General features: G+C 47.8%; 1 protein-coding gene across 2 annotated transcripts in view; it reads right to left on the reverse strand.

Annotated features, from left to right (window-relative positions):
- SLIT3 (slit guidance ligand 3) overlaps nt 1-23,936 on the reverse strand; it is a 718,206-nt gene that overhangs the window by 128,771 nt on the left and 565,499 nt on the right. For both annotated transcript variants that reach the window (XM_027520392.1, XM_027520393.1), the window contains exons 10-12: nt 16,290-16,361; nt 10,180-10,251; nt 6,489-6,560 (exon numbers count right to left, since the gene is read on the reverse strand). In XM_027520392.1, the coding sequence (XP_027376193.1) occupies nt 6,489-6,560; nt 10,180-10,251; nt 16,290-16,361 (216 nt within the window). The remainder of the gene's footprint in view (nt 1-6,488; nt 6,561-10,179; nt 10,252-16,289; nt 16,362-23,936) is intronic.

Below are 23,936 nucleotides of genomic sequence, written 5' to 3' on the forward strand. Positions count from 1 at the left end.
GCCACTGAAGCCGTGTGCCCTAGAGCCTGTGCTCTGCAACGAGAGAAGCCTGTGCACCACAGCTAGAGAAAGCCTGTGTGCAGCAAGGAAGACCCGGAGCAGCCAAAACCAATGCATGACACGGGCTTTCCTGGCTAAGACTCCACACTCCCAATGAAGGAGGCCTGGGTTTGATCTCTGGTCATGCTGGAGAAGACTCCTGAGAGTCCCTTGGACAGCAAGGAGATCAAACGAGTCATTCCTAAAGGAAATCAGTCTTGAATATTCACTGGAAGGACTGATGCTGAAGCTGAAGCTGAAGCTCCAATACTTTGGCCACCTGATGTGAAGAGTTAACTCATTGGAAAAGACCCTGATGCTGGCGGATTGAAGGCAGGAGGAGAAGGGGGCACCAGAGGACAAGATGGTTGATGGCATCACTGACTCAATGGACATGAGTTTGAGCAAACTCTGGGAGATAGTGAAGGACAGGAAAGCCTGGCGTGCTGCAGCCCATGGGGTCACAAAGAGTGGGACACAGCTTAGCAGCTGATCAACAATAACAGGGAACTAGGCTACTAGGAGTTCGTATGCCACAACTAAAGATCCCACGTGCCTCAGTGAGGTTCTGCACTTGGCAACAAAGATCTCGCTGCAACGAAGACCTGGTGCAGACAAGTAAATTTTAAAAAATAGTAATAATAAAAGGAATGCATTACAAAGTAAGTCTGCTTCTACTTCTGGAGAGAATTCTCATCATCTCACCTCAGCCCAGTCTTTAAAAACAAGCAGCTTCTTGATTGTCCTCTCACTGAGTTCAGGGCAAACTCTAGTGGGGATGAGGACAGTGAGCTCGAGGAAGTGCCACAGAAGATAGTGGGCCCCTGATTTAGACTGAGGCTAACAAGAGGAGCTGAGTAACTATCAGTTCCATGGTACTTCCTCCTTGGCTTGAGCCAGTGAGGAATTCTTGTTTCGTGTATCACCAAACTAGCTCTGCAGATTGACCCATGACTGGGTCAGACGCAGATGTCTGGCAGGGACTCCACGTTCAGAGTGCTCGGGTTCCAATGCTCCATCATTTACACACTGAGAGACAATGGCCAAGCTACCTACATCATCAGTTGCTGAGTTTCTACATCTGTAAAATGAGCCTCTCAACAATATCTTCCTCTTGGCATGGTTGTAAAGGTTAGATGAAATTGCTTAGCACAGGTTCTGGAGCGTATTAAGTCTTCAATAAATGTTATTAGCAGCAGTAGCTATACTAGTGAAATAGCTGGTGAGGGAAAGTGAGCTATAGGGAGTTAAGTTTTGCTCACTGCCCTGTAATTGGCAGGTTGCTTGGAAAACTCCAAGACCCTTCAATGGCCTTGTCTGCCTTCCAAGGAAATCAAACAACAGGCGCCTGTGTTGCCTTAACTCCTCCCAGCCCCAAGACGGTCTGGCTTGGGTTAAGACCTCCTGGAGCTGGTTTAACATCGACTGGAGCCAGGATTTATGTGAAAGCTTCCACCTCAAATGACTGCCCACCCCACCTGAGTGTCTCTCCCATGTGTGCCGTGCAATCAGTGAGCACTAACTGAATGCACTGACCCCCGGAGAGCTGTAACACTGCAGCCTGATACTGCCCATGCAAGGAAGAAGTGATGGCTCTGGAGACATGCTCGCTGCTTGCTTCCCTGCGTTAGACAGGGCCAACTCCTGAGCTGCAAAGTCACAAATCTGGGGGCATTTTGGCTGGACACACACTCAGGATCACAATCTCCAGGACCCCAGGAACCAGGGTGGGCAGGGGAATGGTGAAGATCTAAGCCTTCACACTAAAGTTTCCAGTGATAAAGAGGGTGGATGGAGCCTGGGAGAAGAGGACAGGTCACTTCTCAGGTGATCAGAGTTGGGAGTGCACATCCAGCGGCATGTTCTGTCCTAACCGTGATTCTGAGATGTCTCCATGTGGGAAGTTTCAGTTCCCCGCAGCTTACAATGGAATCTCTCAACACGCTTCTTGCCCAACTGGGCCCCTGACTTGCATCCTAGCAGCCTGTCTCAAGGAAGAAAGCTGGCAGATTCGTTCATACCCTCAAAGATCATAAGGGTTGTTTGAACTAAACAACAAATGTGTGTTTAGACTTACAGATGTAAGTCTGTACTTCTAAGTCTGTAGTCAGTATTTATGCAGATGGAAGTCTGCAGGAACTGAACCTTTTAGGATTAATTACGGGGAGACATACTATTTTCAAACACGTGAAGAATATGAGAATAGCCTTTTCTGAGTTTTGCAGAAGCCATGACTGCAGTTTAGTACAAGAAATAGCTGGAGCCCCTTTGCCGTCCATCCGAAACTATCACAACATTGTTAATCAATTATACTCCAATATAAAACGCAAAGTTAAAAAAAGAGAAAGCACTTCCTGACCTTTTCAGTAAGCCGAATTCACCACAGAAACCATCAGCACAAGAGCAGCAGGGTTTGTGCCAGTGTGTGTGGGACAGGATTCTACACCAGCTGGGACAGAAGCTGTCCGGGAAGCGCTAAAAATTTTGGAACTCCAGCTAAAGGAGGTGACTCTTGCGAGGCTGACACCCAGAAGACAGGGTACTGGACTTGTGGTCCCTTCCCAGGGCTGCTGAAGCTTGTTCATGGAGACCTGTTGGCTGCAGCCTCTGAGAAGCCCTGAAGACTGAGTTTCCCCTTAGAGTTGGCCGTCTGCCTGAAGCAACAGGGCATGAAGATGACCCGGGAGGGATGGGTACCTAACAGGCTGGCCTAGTGTAGTAGGGTGGCTGAAAAGTTTGGGGACACGGGGAAAGAGGGGATGGGCAGGCAGGACAACCAGCTACAACACACCTGCTTTATTATGGGCTGAGTACAAACTCTGCTTATTGTAATACAGTGGGCTGGTCATGGAACTAGAGCGGCTGTCTCTTGTTTGCTGCTGCTAAGTCGCTTTAGTCATGTCTGACTCTGTGTGACCCCATAGACGGCAGCCCACCAGGCTCCCCCATCCCTGGGATTCTCCAGGCAAGAACACTGGAGTGGGCTGCCATTTCCTTCTCCAATGCAGGAAAGTGAAAAGTGAAAGTGAAGTCGCTCAGTCGTGTCCGACTCAGCGACCCCACGGACTGCAGCCTACCAGGCTCCTCCATCCATGGGATTTTCCAGGCAAGAGTACTGGAGTGGGGTGCCATTGCCTTCTCTGATCTCTTGTTTACAGCCATCTTTTTACCCTAATTTGATGTGTACAACATGAAAAGTACAGGCACATGGGACTTTATAAAGAAGTGCCAGCTATGTTTAAAATGGTTAACCAACAAGGTCGTGCTATATAGCACAGAGAACTCTGCTCATTGTTATGTGGCAGCCTGGTTTGAAAGGGAGTTTGGGGGAGAACGGATACATCTGTTTGTAAGGCTGAGTTCCTTTGTTGTCCACCTGAAGCTATCACAACATTGTTAATCAGCTAGACCCCAACATAAAACAAAAAGGTTTTTGTTTGCTTTTTTTAAGTGCCAGAAAGGAAACATCCAAGATCATTTTGGGCGACAGAGACAGCTTGGCTTTTTGCTGTTGTTTTTCAGTCACTAAGCTGTGTTTGACTCTTCGTGATCCCTGTGATCTCTGGACTGGTACTGCCAGGCTTCCCTGTCTTTCATTATCTCCTGGAGTTTGCTCAAACTCATGTCCGTTGAGTCGATGATGCCATCCAACCATCTCATCCTCTGTCGCCCCTTTCTCCTCCTGCTCTCAACCTTTCCCAGCATCAGGGTCTTTTCCAATGAGTTGGCTCTTCACATCAGATGGCCAAAGTAATGGAGCTTCAGCTTCAGCATCAGTTCTTCCAACGAATATAGTTGCTTTGTGATGCGACCATAGTTTGAGAGATGGAGAGAGAAGAAAAAACACAAAACCCTTGCAGAAAGCTTTCAAGTCAAAGGAAAGGAAATTTCTCAGACTAGCAGGGTGTTCTAATCAGAGCCTTATCGGAATGTCTCCAGTCTAACAAGGAGAAAGCCAATCTACCGAGGGCGGAATGCTACATTAGATCCAATCAGAATCTGCTTTCTAATTGCTCAACACCAGGTCAGAGCCCAGTGACAGCTACAGTTGCTGGTTCTTTCTGGAAAGTGAGGAACTTGAGTTGTGTCAACTCTTGGTCTCAAGGGAAGGGAAAAGCTTTGTCTTCACTCCCAGATATTCAGCTCCATCAGCTCAAAATAATGAGACACAACCAGAGTTTTTTCCTGGCCCATGCAAAGCTCTAGTCATCTTACGACTGCTGTCAGCTGGGAGCTGGAATCTATTTCCTTTTTTAAAAAACATGCATTCAGGACTTCCTTGATGGTCCAGTGGTTAAGAATCTGCTTTCCAATGCAGGGGACGGGGGTTTGATCCATGATCAGGGAACTAAGACCCCATATGCTGTGGGGCAACCAAGCTCAGGCGCCACGACCAGAGAGAAGCCTACACACTGCAACGAAACTCCTTAGTGCTGCACCCGAGAGCTGACACAGCCGGATAAAACAGCAGATACATAAACAGAGCGAACGGCAAGAAACACGGCCCCTGAGCGTGCGTTTATGATACTGTTGCTGTATGCCCTGCACCGTGCTAGGCACTTTGATGCGTGCTATGTTTCTCCCTAATGCCTACAAGGGCATATAGCATTCAACAATCAAAACATGACTGTTACAGGATATCTACCCCAGCCCAGTGAAACACGACACCTCCGAATCTCCCTCTAGGCCATCCTATTGTTGTCTTCTGGCAGGGGATTAATAGGTACAGTCAACTGGCCTTCTGGTGGCAGTTATACCTTACATTTTCTTTGCTCCAAGCAAAGAATACCATCTGTGAAACCCCCCAGCTCACTGCAAAGCCCTGACATGTCCTTCTAACAAATAGCCACAAAGGCCCACCGAGGGCTGCGACCCTTGAACACTGATAGGTACACAGAGCCACACAGAGAGAGACAGACACGGAGACAGAGGTGTGCAGGGCTGGACAAAGAGGAAGCAGAGAAAAAGACACTGAATTTTCTTTCTCTGGCTTTCCTCTTCACTGAAACAAGCCTTCCCGGTGCTGTGATGGATGTCCTGTCTGAAAACTAGCTGGCCACCTCATCCAGGCGTGATTCATGTGCTGCTACTGTGTGAGGAGACTCTGTCCAGGGCTGAGTCTTACAGGGCACAGAAAGGGTAGAGAGCAGAGATGTGGGAAGAAAAGGCTAAAGGAAAAGCCTCACTTCCTTTTTCTTGAAGAGTCCTGGGCGTCCCCGTGTGAGACGCACTGTGGACCTTCTTCCGTCCACCCTTGTTCCTGACTGCCCACCCATCCGGAGATAAAACTTGACTACATTGTCAGCAAGCTCGTGACGGAGCTTCACTTAACTGCACACAGGAGGCAGGAAGGGCCCAGGCCGCTTCTGTAAGGGGCCTGCGACTCAGAGGTGATTGTACAAGGGAGCATGTATGAGTGCGTGTGTGTGCGCGCACACACACACACACTCACACACACACTCATCTGTACTCAGATGCATGCCTCTGATAACATACATCTTGTGGTATTCAGAGGTGTGGGGGCCTTCTGAGCCACAGGACCATGTAAGCTCTTCTCTAGCTTCCACACCCATTTTCTGTATGATTGAGGGCAAGTCATTTACCTCTCTGAAACTTGGTACTGTCCATTGCTAACAGGATACTCAAGATCATTTCCTAATACCAATAGGAATTATGATGTGCAGACATGGATGTGTACACACACACTTCCCACACCCACAGTACATGCGTGTAGATGCTACGGCTACCTGATCACAAACCAGGGATAATTCTAGCCTGATCATAAAATCTTAAAATACAAGATGAGCTAAATTCCTTTCCTTGTCTCTCCACATCAGAGTTCACTTACTTTCTTCAAACATTTAAGCTCAAATGACCAGAATGAAATAAAAGCAAATAAATAATCCCAGAGCTTAAAATTTGAGGCAAGAAATCCTCCTTTAAATTAAATAAACACTTCCCCCTTCAGCCATATCTTTCCCAGATAGAGTCACAACAGTGACTGATTATGCTCCTAATTATTTCACAGACCCAACCCTACCTCCTTCAAGGTCACATGTCTACCGTCAGCTCTGTTTCAGCTTTAGTAATGGAATACAGTGTATGAACATTTTAGTTCCCTAAATTCTGAGCATTATCGCGGATTTGACTCTGGCTTAATTTCTAGCCCCCCAAGCCTGAGGGTGGTGATTCTTGCTCGGGTCAGGCTCCCAAGCTGCATCACCTAGATTGTTCACACTGACTTTAGCCTTCCTCTGCCAACTCCCCAGCTCTATTTCCACCAACATGAGGTGGTGGAGGTGAGGGCTGGACAGCTCAAAACAATTTCTTTTTTCCATTTAATGAGCACAAAGTCAAAAGAAGAACTCTACAGAGCATGGCTCAAAGTTTGCAAAAAAGAGCCTGTTAACAGTTCTAGAGACAATATTAGTGACAAAGTTCCTACTCACAGCAGCTGCAGGGACACCAGCCCATCAAATAGTCCCTTGGGAATCTCCGTGATCTTGTTCCCATAGAGCACCCTGGAAAAGAGCAGAGGGGACAGTGGTCACTGCGGATGGGAGGCCACTGTCACCCCTTCACGCAGGAGGTCACCACCTCGGCCCACTCCGGTGGGATCTCAGCATCGCCTTCCCCAGCCCGCCTCTTCCCTCCTCCTCACCAGTGAGACAGGGGGCTCGCGCCTCTGAGGCTGGAGGGGCAGGCCGCCTGAGAGGCGAGGAGGAAAGGACTCCATCCTCATCTCCTCCTGGGCAGCCCTACTCAATAAGTAATCCACAATAGCAAGACACGGTCCTTTTGTGGTGTCTCCCGGAGCTGCTAATATGACTCACACCCTGGCAATAAATAAGACGTGTGGGAAGCCAGCCAGCCCTGTGTTTTCTTGTCTTCAATGGGTATTGATCAGGCTGAGCCCAGCCTACAGAATGTTTCCTTTTAATATCCTGTTCCATCCTAAGGAATTCCTGAACTGAGTCCTTTAATCATCCATCTAGACAGGGCTTTGGATATCTGGGGTCCTACCCAGATGGCTCAAGGACTGCTGAGTCAAGGACCGGCTCTTTGGAAAAACTAGGGAGCAAGGAACTGTTATTGCAGTAATAGCAGCTTCTGTATTCCAGCCTCTTTTTCCCATTCTCTGAGCTCCAGGAACCAAGGAATTCTTTTTACCCTTCTGTCTTCCAGCCTCGGAGTCCCTCACACTGGGTCTCCTATTTAAGGGCTGGTCTCTGGTGACTTCTGACGCACCAGAAGTGTGGGGAAGAAGTCTCCTGAGTCTGGCTCTTCCGTAGACACTGCTGGCTTCTCTTCTCTCATCCGTGGCACAGACTTTGATGATCTCTTGAGTCCAGCCTCCTCTGAGATGGAGGGAACTTAGCTAAGAAAGATCTTTTAAAAAAATGTTTCCCTCTTGAGGCCTGGAGCACACTGAATTAAGTCAAGATTTGATTCCCACTCAGATTGCAAATCCAGGCTGTGACGTGTCTTTGAGGAGGCAAAATATTAGGATGAGGAAATGGTAAATGGAAGTGATAAACCCACCCCCCGTTTTCCAGACACCACCAGGAGAGAGTAAGTGTCCCGCTCAGCCTGCGGGTGTGTTTCATTAATGTTTCAACAAATTAATGACTAAATAAAAGTCAGCATGATGGCTCAGGCTCCCATTTGTAATTCATATGACTGTCTCACTGCTCACTGTGGCAAATGCAGTGCCATCACCGTCTGCTCGGCTTGGCAGATGGCAGAACCTCCAGTGCAGCAGGGGCTGGTGGGATGACGGGCAGGGTGGGGAAAGGGGGTCCTTGAATCACAGGTCCACGTGGGGTGTGCCTAAGCCTCAGTGGGTCGAAGCCACTCTGGTGGCTGAGGGGGGCTTCTGGGCATAGACCTGTCTGCCTGTATCCTCAGCTCTTTCCTGGACTTCCCTTCCCACCTTTCGGATCTGGCCTTAAACAACTCATCCTTGGAAGGTTCTCTTGAATATCTCAGTCAACATTTTCTGTCTTTCTGCATTTGATTTTTTTAAAATTAAGTAACAATTTACATACAGTAAATTTACATACATACAGATAGATTTTCTATCACCTATTTTTTTATTACCTCACCCCTTTTCATTATGTCACGTTACATTATTACATATTTATTCATTTTAAACATTTTCTGTGTCTCCTCTACAGCCCCCTTTAATAGATGAATAGATCCCATGTGTGTGATGACATCATGTGGACTGTTCACGGCTGGCTCCCTAGAGCTGAAAACTGAACAGGATCTAACACGGTGAACGCCTGTTTGAGAGAACAGTGCACAGGTATGGGGTAAGGCCTTCTTGCCCTTTGCTTTGGCCGCTCCTCACTCTGGGCAGGGGGTGTTGTTCTTCGAAGCCCCTTGAGGCCAAGACTTGCCTGTCCAGTCACGGCCACTTTCTCAGAGCCTGTGAGGCTGTTCAGCATGTGGTAAGCGTCTGTTGAATGGATGATGCGTGTGCTGGGGATGAGAGCACTTCATTTAAACAATGCCCTGATGGAGTTCAGAATTGGCTAGTGGCACGCCAGTTTCCCATTGGGCAACCAGATTGTGAATTTCTTTTCCTGTAAGACAGGAAGCGTCTCACGGTCCTCAGCGGGCTCCCAGACCCCGGCAAAGGGAAAGCAGCCGGGGACAGGAGGGCGGGGGCAGGGAGAGGATCCTGGTGGCAGACGGCCACTCTCCCTCCTCCTCTGTGATCTTCAGCACAATAAGCAGACACTAATCTTACGCACAATCCTGTCTTTGATATCCCAACCAGATGTTCTACCTGATAAATGAAACTAATTTACTTCGCCAGCAGCAGGCAACAGCTGAATCAAGAGACCTCCCTGTCTCCAGCCCCTTCCCAGCGGGATAGGGCCAGGTGGGGGAAAACGTGTATCTTGTTACCTGCCCACTCATCAATTAAACAAATAGGTTGCACAGAGAGACAAAGCACGGACAGCTTGCCTCTGAGCATCCTTTCCCCTGCCAAGTAGGGCAGGTCACCAAATAATACAAATATCAACTGATGACACCTTAGCTGTATCTTGTACTTTTCACGTTATCTCAGGATGCGGTATAGATGGGGATCAAGAGCATGGTTCTGGAGTCAGACTGCTTGTGTCTAAATCCTGCCTTTCTCACTTGTTACTGTGGACTCTGGATATCCAAAGTTACATTGGTTTATTCAACATGTCTTTTTTTTTTTTTGCACAATCACTACATACCAGGTACTGTTTGAGGTACCAGAGATTCAGCCAGGATCAAAAGAGACAAAAGCCTCTGTTTGTGTGGAGTTTAGATGACCCAGTTTTTAGATGAACCATCAAAGACAGATGAGGACAGGTTTCCTATTTTAGGTCCTTGTGAGGATGAAGTTTGCAAGCCTCCTAGAAGAGTACCAGGTACACAGTAAGTGCTCACTAAGTACTGCCAGGGATTGTTGGGACTGCAGTCATGAACACATTTCAGGCAGGAGAGGTGTCACTGTGCCATTTTGCCTGTGAGGGAACATGCACACCAGAGGCAAGTGATGGTCCTTGTGCCACAGGGCAAGTCTCCGGCAGGGTCAGAACAAAGCTCTATGCCTTCCTGCCCCAGAGGGTCTCTGAGCCCCTGGTAGGCACAGCTTTGGTTCCATCCAAGAGCCTGCTTTCAGGTTTCAAAATCAAAGAAAGGCTTATAGGATGGGGTTGATGCATTCTCAGAACAATAGCCATGAGATAGGTTTGGAGAAAAAGCCTTAAAATCAGAGGAAGAAAATGAGATCCTCCCTAGACAAGGCCACATGCATGGAAAACATGGCACATGGTACTAATCATACATTACAATCCTCTCTCTTCATCTCCCCGGACAGTGCTGCCGAGGTGGGGGAATGCAGTTGGAGGAGAAGATGCATTCGAATTAGAAGCCAATAACTGGGAAGGCTGCTGGGCACTTAATCAATAAAAATAATGCATTTGGGTTGTAGAAATATTCCCCAAGATCAATTTCCCCTGAAGAAATATTTGTTTCTTTTACCAGGTTGCCACAAGTGTGTAAGGGAACATAAAACCTTGATAAACACCGCCTGGAAAATATGAATGCATCCCTCTCCCACTCCCACCCCACATGCCTCTGCTCCCCACTTACAGTGACGTGAGTGACTTCAGACCCTGGAAGGCATCTGGAGCAATGTCTGAGATCTGATTCTTGCTGATGTCTCTGAAAAATTAACAGGGAAGTCTGAGAACACAGCTCAAAGGTATGATATGGCCATATCTGAGGGGTGGACCAAGCATTGCAGGTATGCAAAATGGTGAGGATGAATTCATCAATTTATTTATTTATAGTGCGAGAGCAGGTCTTAAAGATCATTCAATTCAAATGCCTCATGATACAATGCGCTATATATGTGTATCCCTCTTCTTGGCTTTCAAAGCACGCTTACTCGTGGCATCTTGACTTTGACATACGGCCATGCACATGGCAGCCTTCGCTCTGCAGGTGGGAAATGGCACCCAGTTCGATGAGGGCCTTATCGTAGGTTGCAGAACCAGGCAATTATAGCATAAAGGAAGCAAAAGCCAGCTTCGCCCAAACATAGCCCAGGGTTCCTGTGAGCCTCACCTTCTTGTGTAATGTCTTGGCAAATGCTTATTTTTCTCCCCCAAAGTCCTGAGTCATTTTGCCTCCCCAGTGACTTCTCCCTGACCTGAATGGAGGTTTTGAGCAGTGACTGCAGTCTCTGTCTGGTTCAGTGCATCTTCAGCCGTGTGGTATAAAGACATCATGAGAGCCTCACGGTGACTTTGAGACATGTGATTGCCACTGGCAGTACTCCTTGGACGGAAGCAAGCCCAGGGTGGTGAAGACCAGAAACAATGTGAGTGAGAAGGATGCTGTGTGTTAGAAGCAGCTAACCCAGCCTTGGGGCATTGGGATCTCCCCGATCGGGAGGTTGCTCACTCCGCAGTACCCCAGTGACTTCTGAACACCCACATCTAGTTCTCACTAACGACATTTCCCTGAGTGCAGAGATGTCTCTTAGGAGTCATTAGCTCAGAGACAGCCTCTGGGCTCCTGTCCCTGGATGTGGAGATGCTCCAATTTCCAGCTACAATGAACTCTGGTGCCTCTTCTTTAACAAAATAAATCAACGGGTCTTTGCTTTTGTGAAAAAGAGGGGAAGTTGGGGGCCTTGGAGGGTCAACAAGGAGGAGACGGGAATATTGAGAAGAAAGCATGTCTAAGCAACTGCTTCCAGCGAGGTCAGACGCCCGGCTCTCCTAGCCTCTTAAGTGCATTCCTTGAGCCTGTTTCTCTACGCCTTCTGCATGTGTGTGCTAAGACACTTCGGTTGTGTCCGACTCTTTGCAACGCTATGGACTGTAGCCTGCTAGGCTCCTCTGTCCATGGGATTCTCCAGGCAAAGAATACTGGAGCTGTTTGCCTATTACCTCCTCCAGGGGATCTTCCTGACCCAGGGATTGAACCCCTGTCTCTTATGTCTCCTGCATTGGCAGGCGGGTTCTTTACCACTAGCACCACTTGGGAAACTAGCCTTCAGAAGGGCTGCCCGACAACTTGCGCTTAGGTCTCTGCTCCCTTCGCTCCCTGTTTCCATGGCTTGTGAGTTGAAAGCTACTTCTCAGGTTAACGTTTCTTAGCACAGCTGGTGGGCTTATCCCTTGAGCAGGAGAGAGCGCCTCTAACAAATCCACAGATTGTGCTCGCAAACTCATCAGCTTATACCAGGCTTTTCTTCAGAGCTTTTTTTTTTGGTATAAGGGTCTTAACAAGCAAATGCCCCAGATTACCCTAATCTTGCTGGGCCTCAGCATGGCTGCCTAGTAAGGCACTTCAGGCAAGTGCACAGTCTGTACTTAGATCATTCCAGTGAGAAAGCCTGTTTTGTTTGGTGATTTTTTTTTTTTTTTGGTGACATTCCTAGTGGGATGTCCCTTCAAGGTCCTGAGCCCTTTACCATGTGAGAGAAACTTCTGTGACCAGTGGGGAAGCCCTCTTTAGCCTTGTCAGTGCAAATTAGTTTTAAGTTCACAACTAAACTTCTGGAAGCATTTTTCTCTAAGGACAAGGTGAGATGTCTCATGATTTGAAGATGCTGGGGAGTAGACCTGGGATTGCTCCCCCCGCCCCCACAGTGGCTCAGCTGGTAAAGAACTTGCTGGCTAATGCAGGAGACGCAAGAAATTTTGGTTCGACCCCTGGGTCAGAAGATTCCCCGGAGGAGGGCATGGCAACCCATTCCAGTGTTCTTGCGTGGAAAATTCCATGGACAGAGGAGCCTGGTGGGCTACAGTCTGTAGGGTCGCAAAGAGTCGGACATGACTGAGTGCCCAGGCATGCATGCACGCAGACACTGGAGAAGTGATAGTTTAGCTGGGAACTGACTGTGGTGGTTCTTAATTCTGTAGGAAGGAAATAAGCAGCCATGGGGGCTAAAGGACCAGGAGTGACAAGTGATCAGACACAGCGATTTGGGCACAGAACTGGCATCTCCAGTCTCCTTTCTATTTCATCGAGTTGGGTGCAGAGGGTGGTGGCTCTGGACAGGAAGGCAGCCTAGGAAGGTTGAGTGCCCACCCATCTCCACGCCTGACCCCCCCCCCCCAGTCCACATCAGGTGGTCCCAGAGCTGATTCCTGGTGTCTGGGTCACCCTTGACTAGTGGTTCTCAAACCCCATTAGAAGTTTATTAAAATGCACCCACAAGGGCTCCCCTGATGGTTCAGTGGTTAAGACTCCATGCTTCCAATGCAGGGAGCCCAGGTTTGATCCCTGGTTGGGGCACTAAGATCCCACATGCCACGAAGTGAAGCTAAAAGATTAAAAAAAAAAAATTAAACACACCCATAGAAAGTCTGATTTGGCCAGCTGGGGAACTGGGGTTAGAAACCTGCATACATAACAAATCTCCAGGTGATTCCAAGGCAGGTGGTCCCTGAGTTGTACTTGAGATCAGTATTTCAGAATATGGTTAGTCTCAAACCTACCCCAGTCCCCTGGATGATGGAGAAGAAGTGGCCTTTGCAAGCTGTTCAGAACAGAGGTGGTAATTTCCAATGCTGATGAGGGTCAAGTGGGGAACATGAGCTTAAAACACTAGAAGTTGGTGGAACTTGTGCCTAAGAGCATGGGAGGGAAAGAACTCAGCATCTTGAAGGTGTGGCCTTTAAGTGTCAGTGCTCCCGCTTAACCAGCCCTGTAAGACTGGCATCCTCCCTAATCCCTCCTACTCTTAATTTTCTTGGGCTCCAAAATTACTGTGGATGGTGAGCACAGCCATGAAATTAAAAGATACTTGCTCCTTGGAAGAAATGCTATGACAAACCCAGACAGCATATTAAAAGACAGAGACATCATTTTGCCAACAAAGGTCTGTATAGTCAAAACTATGGTTTTTCCCAGTAGTCATGTGTGAATTGAGGGTTGGACCATAAAAAAAGCAGAGCACTAGAGAACTGATGCTTTCAAACTGTGGTGCTGGAGCAGACTCTTGAGAGTCCCATGGACAGCAAGGAGATTCAACCAGTCAATCCTAAAGGAAATCCAAAAAAAAAAAAAAAAAAACCCTAAAGGAAATCAACCCTGAATATTCATTGGAGGGACTGATGCTGAAGTTGAACTTCCAATACTGTGGCCACCTGATGCGAGAGCCAACTCATTGGGAAAAAACCCTGATGCTGGAGTCTTTTCCTCTCCTGACGAGGGTAGGAGGAGAAGGGGGCAACAGAGGATGAGATGGTTGATGGCATCACTGACTCAACAGATGTGAGTTTGAGCAAACTCTGGGAGATAGTGAAGGATAGGGAAGCCTGGCATGCTGCAGCCCGTGGGGTCGCAAAGAGTCAGACACGACTGAGTGAGTGAACCACAGAACAACCTTTATACTAGATTTTACCTGGAAATACTTTTTTTACACTAAGCTGACCACTTGAAATTCATTCTATTCAGGGACAAAGCCATTCAATCAGGAAAACTTTTATTTTGTCATTGGAATGGAGATAAGAAGAGTATGTGGTTCATTCATTGTTGGAGGAAAACATCCTTCTGTGAGATAGTAGAGATAAACTGGTCACATATGCCTGGCAGGAATTTACCCTCTGTGTTTTAAAATCTGTTTTCTCCAGGGACCCTACATCTCCCAAGCCCTTGCACTTCAGTCTAGATTTCTGACGTTAGTCAGAAAAAATTTTAAGTGCTCTCTCTTTCCTACCACCATCCTCTTGGGAAGGAAAAAAAGAGCATCATAGTAAATATCAATAGCATCAAAATGATCAAAAATGAAATTCACTCCCCAGGTCATAACTGAGAAGGTCTTATGAATTTTGAATGCACAGATCGTGGCAGTTCTAAGCGGATGGAGAAAGGGCAGTAAAACATAGCCATGTTCTAAATTACCTGGACTTCACAAAAAATTAGAGTAGTCACTTAAATCATGCAAGAGATAGAGGTTGGGGCAGTGAATGAATTTGTCATTTTTCACTGAAATTACTATCTGGCTGCATAATCAAGCTGGGCTTTAAAAATGAATTGGGAGGGTGGGGATGGAAAATGAGCTGGGAAAGCAGGGAGACCGGGAGATGAATGGCCTAAGATTTTAAATATTAAGGCCTATATTTATACAGCCCCTCCAACAGGAATGCTGCCTAGTGGGGGGAAGGAGAATGTGCTCAGGGCTGGCACATTATGTTGGTTTCTACTTCTGGAACTATACCAGGAGAAAATCTTGTTTGGTTTGGATTTCCAGGGAGATGGGAAGTTGGTTTCCTGATATCTGAGGGTAAAGCTTGACAATGCCACTGTTTCTCAGGGGTGTTTATTTTTAACATAAAAGGAGCCAGCAGACACTTAACCTCTTTAATGTAGGCCCTCCTACTCAAGGGAGACTGATGAATCAGCCTGCGGTGGAAGGGAACAAAACCAAGCCCATGCCTATTTCTACCTGCTCTCTCTCCTTCCTTTGTCAGGGCAGAGAAGGAAGCAAACGCAATGAAAATAGCATTGTGATTACTGGGCTATCATAAATGATTTTTTAGGTTGGAAAAGGGATGAGAACCCCCTCCCAGGTTCTTTGTGTCTATGATGGCAATGGTTGCGGGTGTGTCTGAGTCCTACTAGCCTCCCTTTAGAGTGCCCCACTCTGACGGACTCACAGAGAAGTGCTCATGGCAGTCGTGTGAAGGGGAGGGGCGGTGCTGATGACGTTGCCACGATGGTGGGGATGAGGGCAATGAGGCTCAGATGCTGTGAGTCACGTTGGTGTCACCAGGTCCTGGTAGGATGTTGTGATGGCATAATACTGGATGTGGTGGTAATGGCAATGATTCGGATCATCACGGCTGAGTGTGATGATCTAACCTTCTTATCTTACTTAGAAAGATTAGAAAGTCCTGACCATGGGTCTAAAGGGTCCATAGGACCTGGCCCTTACCTACCTTTCCTGCACAATCTCCGCCACTTTCCTTTTCATTCACTCCATTCTGCCTCACTATTGTGCAAACCATCCTGAGAGCTCATCTAGACTCCCTCCCTTCCTTCCTTCAGGTCACCCACACACAGAGGGTTTCATGGGCCAACCCTCCTGGGGATGGCCTCTCCATGACTCCCTTCCTTTCTTTTATTTTATTCCATAAGATGGTACACAGAACCCCAAACGAACTTTTTGGCCAACCCAATAGTTTCTAGTACTGATCAATTTCTGATATTTGCCCTCCCACTCGAATGTGTAAGCACCATCAGAGCAGACTTCATCTTAGTTTGTCTTCTACCCATAGATGCCAGCACAGCTCTCTACACCCAGTGGACACCTGCTAAGCATTTGTCAGCTGAATGTGTGCATGGTGGTACGGGTGTTGGTGATGGTGCTGTGGGATGATACGGAGTCACTGTCACATCTCTACTGAAGCGCCTACTTGAGGTCCACATCCCCAAAGCCAGAGGGCAGTAAAGAGTGAGATGGGACCTTGTTTAGGCCAATGCAGTCCCACCTCCTACCCAGATAATTTTACCGCATTGTAGCTGGAGACGCCTAAGCTCTGAGATGCCTGAACCCATACACCTCCCCATCTGAAGGCAACACTCAGGCCGTACCTCCCAGTCTTGGGAGACATTCCAGGCCTAACACTGAGCTCTCCCGAGCACGGTCATGCAGCTCCTTATCTGGGGAGATTGCCCACTATACCTATGACCCCCCAAACTGAAAAGATCTGGCGTCCTTTCTCGCTGGGGAGACTCACATGCGCTTCAGTTTCTTGTACTGGGTGAAGGCTCCAGCAGGGATGGATTTGATGGAGTTCTGTTCCAGGCGTCTGGGAAACAGAGCAGAGAAGAGTCGATCACTATTTATTAATCAACCAGTGGTCGCCGGGGGCCTTGAGAACAGGATGGTTTCTCCCATCAACGGCACACATTCTCGGACAAGAGAGACTCGGTAAACGCTGTCCAAAAGCCAGAGACTCATGTTCTGGTGTCTGGGAGTGCCCAGCCCAGGGTCTAACTCCCCTGGGAGAAAGCTAGGAAAGATGACTTCTCCTTGAGCACATTTGGTTCTTGCTGATGACAAGCTGTCTTTGGGAAGCAGTTGTCATCTTCAGGAAAGGTTGTAGGAAGTAACCAGAGGGCTGAAAAAGCCAAAGCGATAAAGAGAAGGATGAGCAGAGAGAGATGGACAGATAGCATTGCCTGTCTATGCTGGAAGCAAGTCACCATTCAGTTAAAACCTCAAGTACCCTACTGCTGGCATGCTGCACAGGCAGACATGACCAAGGCTGACTTCAGTTCTGGGCTTTTCTTTTCTTATTGGAGGTATAATTGACATAGAACTTAATATTAATTTCAGGTGTACACCTAATGATTCAATATTTGTTTCTGGGTTTTTAACTGGCTGTTCTAATATGATGGAGTCTACCAGTCTTTAAGCTCCCAGACTGACATTCCCCAAACTGGCTCCTGGACATCTGGAGGGCCCCAGGGGCCCAGAATGGACCATTCCCCTGGGGCGGCTGCTGCTGCAGTCTGTGGCTTTACTGTCTTACAGACTTTGCTGAAATGCTTCCTCCTCTATTACTCTAGAAAGAACAAGAGAAGCTGCAGGCTCAGGGTCCACAGGTTCCTTGGAAGAGAAGGAGCATAGGGAGTGAGCATGCTTCTCCGTCCTTTATTCTTTCATCTCTCAAATGACTTCCCATCACCAAGAACAGGTGTGGTGGGAAACGGGCATGAGCGGGAGGCAGGGCCCTCTATTAGAGGTGATGAATGAGGGCCTGGCCCAGGCTGAGGACTCAGCATCTCCTCCTCATCCATCTCCCGTCTCTCCGAGGTGCGGATCTTTTCATCACCTCCTCATTTGGCATGGATGAGCCCCCAACCCTTCGCTGGGAAGACACACAAAAAGATATGTGTGTGTGTGGAGGGGAAGGCTGGGGGAAGCAGAAGGAAGAGACAGGAGGAGCTGGCTCCCTTGGAGGCTACATCTAGAGGAAGCACATTTCTGGCTGGGATGAACCCATTCATCTTGAAGAGTAATCCCCACTGCAGAAAAGGGGAGACAGTCATATTAATTTGTGCCCCTGCAATCTCATCTTCATTGGGGGAAAGAGAGTATTTGTTACTGGAACCACTAATGGAGCAGTTTGCCAGCAATTTTCCCATTTCAAACAACATCTTAGCTGCTAATGTGGAATGGTTTGTCAGGCCTACCCATAACACAGACAAATCACTCTCCAGGCGGAAGGAAGGGGGTGAGGGGTGGGGGCGGAGAATGAGGAAGGGAGGGTGAGAGGAGAGAAGAGCATCAGGACAGATCATTCCTGGCTGCCGGATGAATCAAGTCTACAAATGAGACTGCCACAGTCTATTAAGAGAGCCTTTGTGGGGCTGGAACGGGCGGGGGTGTGCTCTGCTGGGCTTGTGGGCACAGGATGGCTGGACAGGGGCCTGGTTGGCTTACAGTGAGCCAAAAAGCATGCCACGAGGTTGCAGAGGCTGCGAGCTACAGGATACAGCCACCCACAGAGGCGGCAGATCTGGGCAGGCCGCCTTGACTGAGAGGGTCCAAGGACATTCTCATCTTCCAGCTGAGCAGAGTTTAGGAATTTCTCAGCCAAGGCAGCAACTCTGTGGACCACTGGGGTGGCCAGTCGGGTGGCAAATGCTCTCCAGGAATCCTGGGATTCACCTGCCACTTTGGCAGGGGGCTGGGGGCTGGAGGATGCCTCTGGAGAGAACCACTCACTGTAACGATGGCAACCCCTTCCACTCCTGCAAGAGGACCCACCGCTCCCGGCTGAGGCCAGGAGCACATGCAAGTCAGGTCAGCCGGCTGCCTGCGCAGAGCGTAAGAAATAACGTCCACCTTAGTGAGGGGTGCCAGAGCTAAGATTTTATTGCTAATATAACAAGAAGAGCTGTCCTTTATGGAATCGAGTTGATTTATGTCTGTTTCTCTCTTTGAGTCCTTACACTGTGGAGGCAAGCTGTGTTGGTCCTATTTTGTGGATGAGGAAAATAAAACCTACAGGGACCCAATAGCCTATCCAGAGCGACAGAGCCTTAAGAGGCAGAGATGGCATCTTTCTTTTTCTACCCAGTGGAGGCTCTGCCTTATCTGAAAACATGGAGGAACTGAGGCCCAGGGACCAAGGTAGCTTTCCCAAAGTCCCAGAAAAGTTTAAGGGGTGAGGATCCCAGTTGTCATCCAGAGACATCATGTACCCTCTGAAGTAGGTATTTTGTCAAAAAGGCTGTAGAAGTTGAGGGAAGGTGGAATATAGATGTGTGTGTGTGTGTGTGTGTGTGTGTGTGTGTGTGTGTGTGTATTGGGGATTTCCCTAGTGGCTCAAATGGGCTGGATCCTTGGGTTGGGAAAAGTGTGTGTGTGTGTGTGTGTGTGTATGTATATATATATATGCGTGTGTGTGTGTGTTTATAAAATGTATGCAGAGTGCAAAGGTGTGACGTTGAACAAAGAACAAAGAATTCTGATCTTAGTCTGTTAACCCTGGCTGGGACGTTGCTGTGTATCCTGTACTCTTTACCCTTGCACGCTCTGGGGAGGGTCTTTATCTCTGCAGTCTCTCTGCCTCTTACGCTGCTGTGGGTACCAGCTGGACATCCAACGCCTTATAGAGTGCCAAGGCCAGGACATGATGTGGGTTAGCCTTGCCTCAGGGGGCTCCAGAGTTGGTCAGTGTACTTCAGATGTAAAGTTAAAGCCAGGGTGAGAATGATAACAACAGTAAGAGCTAATATGTATCAGCCTGTACTTGTTAAGTCAGGCATCGGGCTAAGAGCTGTGCACAGGTTGGTCTAAATATTTACACCTCCTGGAGGCAGGTCCTATTCCTTATCACTGTTCATACTTTAAACATGAGAACATTGAGGCTCAGAGAGTTTAAGTCACTAGTTCAAGTTCACAAAGCCAGGAAAAGCTACAGCTGGGACTCAGACTCACGTTCATCCAATTGGAAAGCCTGCACTCTCAGTCACCAGTTTGCTGAATACCATTTGCAGCCGAGGCATCGCCATTCCTTTAGTACTGCCTGTTCATCCTCAGGAAAACAGCCCCTTGGTCAAGGGGGGAATTCTGGGGGGTGTGTGTGGGGCCACAGGCTCTACACGGTAGGTGCCCTCTGGTGGGTTTTACACAGCTTGGAACAAGCATGCAAAGGTCCATGCTCCCGTGACAAAAATTCAGTGTGACGGACAAAGAGAAGCATGAACATCAGCAAAAACTGTCACATTTGGGATGTCTGAAGCCAGCGGCTGTCTTCAGTCTCTCTTAACTGGCACGTGTGTCTTTCTTTGGCAAACATTCTTCAGGCTGCAAACTGATTTAATAGAACTAGCATAAAAACAAACATACAAATCAAACATCTGAGCATCTTCCGGCACCAGAAACAATGGGAACATCTGATGGGGATTTCAGCCATTTGTGCGCTGTATTGATTTGCCCTAGTTCCTCGGTGCTTCCTTAATGATCTGTCATTTGCAAACACTCAGCTGAGCACAATACATTTCTCGCAACACAGAAGTCAACGTGATGCCAGAGGGATTGGCAGGGACACAGCCAGAGCAGGGCCATGGCAGCAAGTCACCTGATAAAGAGGTTTTGGAGCTGGGTTAGAGCATTGGCTGCGATGATGGACAGCTACCATCTACTGAGGGCCTGCTGTATGTCACATGCCATCCTCTGCACACTGGCTCGTTGTGTTCCCTCAACAGTGCTACAAAGCAAGTTGTATTACGAAAGTAGAAACAGCATGGGACTCCCCTGGTGGTCCAGTGGTCAAGAATCTGCCTTGTAACGCCGGGGGATGCGGGTTTTACCCCCAGGTGGGGAACTAAGATCCCACAGGCCACAGAGCAACCAAGCCTGCACGCCCCAACCAGTGAGCCCGTGCGCCACAATGAAAGACCCTGCATGTCACAGTTAAGGTCCAGCGAAGCCAAATTAACAAATAAATTAAACAGATATTAAAAAATAACAACAAAGATGAAGCACGTGGGCATATGTGGCATGAGTCATTCCTAACCAACTGTGCAGAGTTCCTGGCATTCCCTACAGAAACCAGAGGTGCCGACACAGGGTCAGGTTTGCCCTTATTATGATGCATATTCTCAGACGCCTCTAACAGAGAAACCTTTGTCATCAATGCTGAAAAAAAATGAGAACCTGAAACTAAAGCCTTCTATCATGTCACATATGTGACACGAGAATCAGCTTTTCCCTTTCGGATTCCATTTAGTAGTTTTCAAACATTGTGCTAATTTCCCACACAAGTATGCTATTTAACCCTCATGGAGAATCTCTAGTGGGGATGATGAGCCCCACTTTGCAAAGATGGGAACTGAGAGAACCATGAGCTGTTAAGCGTGCATGTGCGCTAAGTCGCACAGTTGTGTCTGACTTTCTGTGACCCCATGGACTGTAGCCCTTCAGGCTCCTCTGTCCACAGGATTTCCCAGGCAAGAATACTGATTGCCATTTTCTCCTCCAGGGATCTTCCCAACCCAGGAATTAAACCCGCATCTCCTGCATCTTCTTGCTTTGGCAGGTGGATTCTTTACCACTGAGCCACCTGAGAAGCCCTGAGCTGTTAAGACAGGTACCCAAAGAGCCAGAAGCAAGATTCAAACCCCAGGACTGGACTTCCCTCATGGTCCAGTGGTTGAGAATCTGCCTGCCAATGCAGGGGATCCAGGTTCGATCCCCAGTCTGGGACGATTCCACATGCCAAGCAGCAACTAAGCCTGTGTGCTGAAAATATTGATCCCTCACTCTAGAGCCCTCTAAGCCACAACTACTAAGCCCATGTGCTGCAGCTACTGAAGCCCACATTCCTTAAAGGCCATGCTCCGCAACAAGAGAAGCCGCCACAATGAAAAGCCTGTACACCACAACTAGAGAGCTAGCACCTGCTTGCTGCAACTAGGGAAAGTCCTTGCAAAGCAACAAAGACCCAGCGCATCCAAATATAAATAAATAAGTAAATAAATAAAATAAAAAACACCCCGGGGCTATTTATCTCAAGGCTCTGTTCTTAATTATTCTGCTGCCTGATTGGCTTCCCCTTTATTCCGTCTGTCCCCACCCACCCCATCCCCCTCCTTCCACATGGCAGTCCCCCAGAAACCCAGTGTCCTCAGAACGTTGAAGAATCCAAGATGTTGGTGATGCCCAGAGTCCTCTAACCCTTTTGTTCTGCTGGCTGCTTTTTAAAAAATTTCTCTAAAAATCTCCCTGGTGACCAGTGTTGTAGACACACACTTGCTTTGTTAAGCAGATAAACCACTGTTTATCTCTCCACTGTGGATAGACAATAGGGCTGAGGTGAGGCCAGGTGCAGAGTGGGGCTACCTTTCTCCCTAGGTGCCCTGATTTATGAGTTGGCATCTGAGTCCATCCACAACCTTTCTCTGGGCTTGGTGGTAAAACAATCTGCCTGCAAATGCAGGAGACATGGGTTTGATCCATGGGTTGGAAAGATCTCCCAGAGAAGGAAATGGCAACCACTCTAGCATTCTTGCCTGGAAAATCCCATGGACAGAGGAACCTGGCAGGCTACAGTCCATGGGGTTGCAAAGAACTGGACATGACTTAGCAACTAAACGACAATAATCTTTCTTGAGAAGCTGAATTTATTTGTTAGAGCTGAGGGCATGAGACAGGAATGACACTAAGTGGGGTAAAAGAGTAAAAATGGAAGGAGATGGGACAGAGATGAAGAAGGAGCTCTAGGTACTGAGAGTCCCTCTCAATCCTTGAGGACCTAGGAGGGTGGAATAAGGACCACAGAACGGAAGACTGTGTGGGCCTCTCGCTCTTCCCAGAATCATCCCTGCTGGAGGCTGGAGCGGGTTCAGAGAAACGACAGGGAGCAGCTCAGTTTCGAGGAAAATCTGCAGTGAACTGTCTTGCTGTGGGTTCTCTGAAAGAAAGCTATTTTTAGAGGAATTGGCTCTGCTATGTGGGGAGACCAGCGCACACTGTGAACTGCTCTGGCTTTGAAAAACAACCGGAAAGAGTCTGCCAGTTTGCTCCGCATGAGAGACAGCCCTTCCGTCCCCCAAATGCTGGGGAGTGCAGATCCTTCCCAAGGTTTAAGAGCATCATGACCAGCTCAAGACTGGGCAGATAGGGAACAGAGAACTGGATGTAGTGCAAATTATCCCTAAGGAGAAGGAGATATCTGGGTTATACAAGTGGCCAAGGACGTAAGATGGAATTTTTTTTCTTATTTGGCTACGCCAAGGTCTCAGTTGCAGCATGTGGGATCTAGTTCCCTGACCAGGGATTGAACCCAGGTTGCCTACTCTGGGAGCACAGAGTCTTAGCCACTGAACCACCAGGGAAGTTCTGAGGTAAAATTCTTGATGGTAAGAAGAGAAGTTATATTCAGATGCCTTTGGATGATAAATCAGACACTTCCTGTGCATCTTGGGGTGCATGGTATGATGTCCACTCTCTGCTCCTTCTTTCCCATCTTTCGACCTCTCCCATCTTCTGGTCTCTCATTGATTAAGAATATGAATTTTAACTGCTCTAAAGACAGGTCAACACACAGATCTCCAGCAACAGGCTTTGTTGCCTCAAGGAACAAACAGGTTTCCTCTGCAAAGTTCTCTCAGTATCCAGTCGGAGAGCCTTGCCTCAACTGCTTTGATGTTTCAGCTTCATTTTATCATGAGGAGAAAGAGTAAAGCATACAAGAGAAGTCCCAGGCAATCTGTCTGGTGGGTCATGGGTGCTGGGTTAGCAGGGGCAGCCTTATTTCCATGTCTGCATATATTTGCATGAAAATGAGCTACTGCCAGCCTCAATTCATAATGCAAGTGGCTAGCCTAGTTTTTTAACCTATTCTTTCTACCATAATCTTCAAAGAACTGAACGAGCTTTAGGGAGGAATCTAATGCAGGTAATTCCAGCTCCTGTGATGTGGTTCCCAACCTCTCTTACCATGGCTAAGATAAAGGTGGTGGAAGTAGTAGCTGCAGTTATAGCAAAATCATGCCAGTCACTGCTAACACGGTATATCTTATGTGCCAGACCCAGTGCTAAGCATTTGATGGCATATATTCATCTAACTTTCACATGAACCATTAAGAAGATACCACTAGCCTCTACATTTTCAGTTGAGTAAACCAAGATGCAGAAATGTTATTTGTCAATGGTTAAAAGGCAGGGAAGAGCTAAAATGTGGGTCTGTCTGAATCCACAGTCTACAGTCTTAAGAACATGCTTGTTGTTTCTGGCTGCTTATTTTTAGAGGTACTCTAGCTAAGCTGGCCATTTCCAGGTTTCTAGATTTCATGGGTGAATTTGATCCAGATGACCATTACATCTACTACTGTGGGCAAGAATCCCTTAGAAGAAATGGAGTAGC

Source organism: Bos indicus x Bos taurus, chromosome 20 (assembly GCF_003369695.1).
Source record: "Bos indicus x Bos taurus breed Angus x Brahman F1 hybrid chromosome 20, Bos_hybrid_MaternalHap_v2.0, whole genome shotgun sequence".
NCBI classification, from domain to species: domain Eukaryota; kingdom Metazoa; phylum Chordata; class Mammalia; order Artiodactyla; family Bovidae; genus Bos; species Bos indicus x Bos taurus.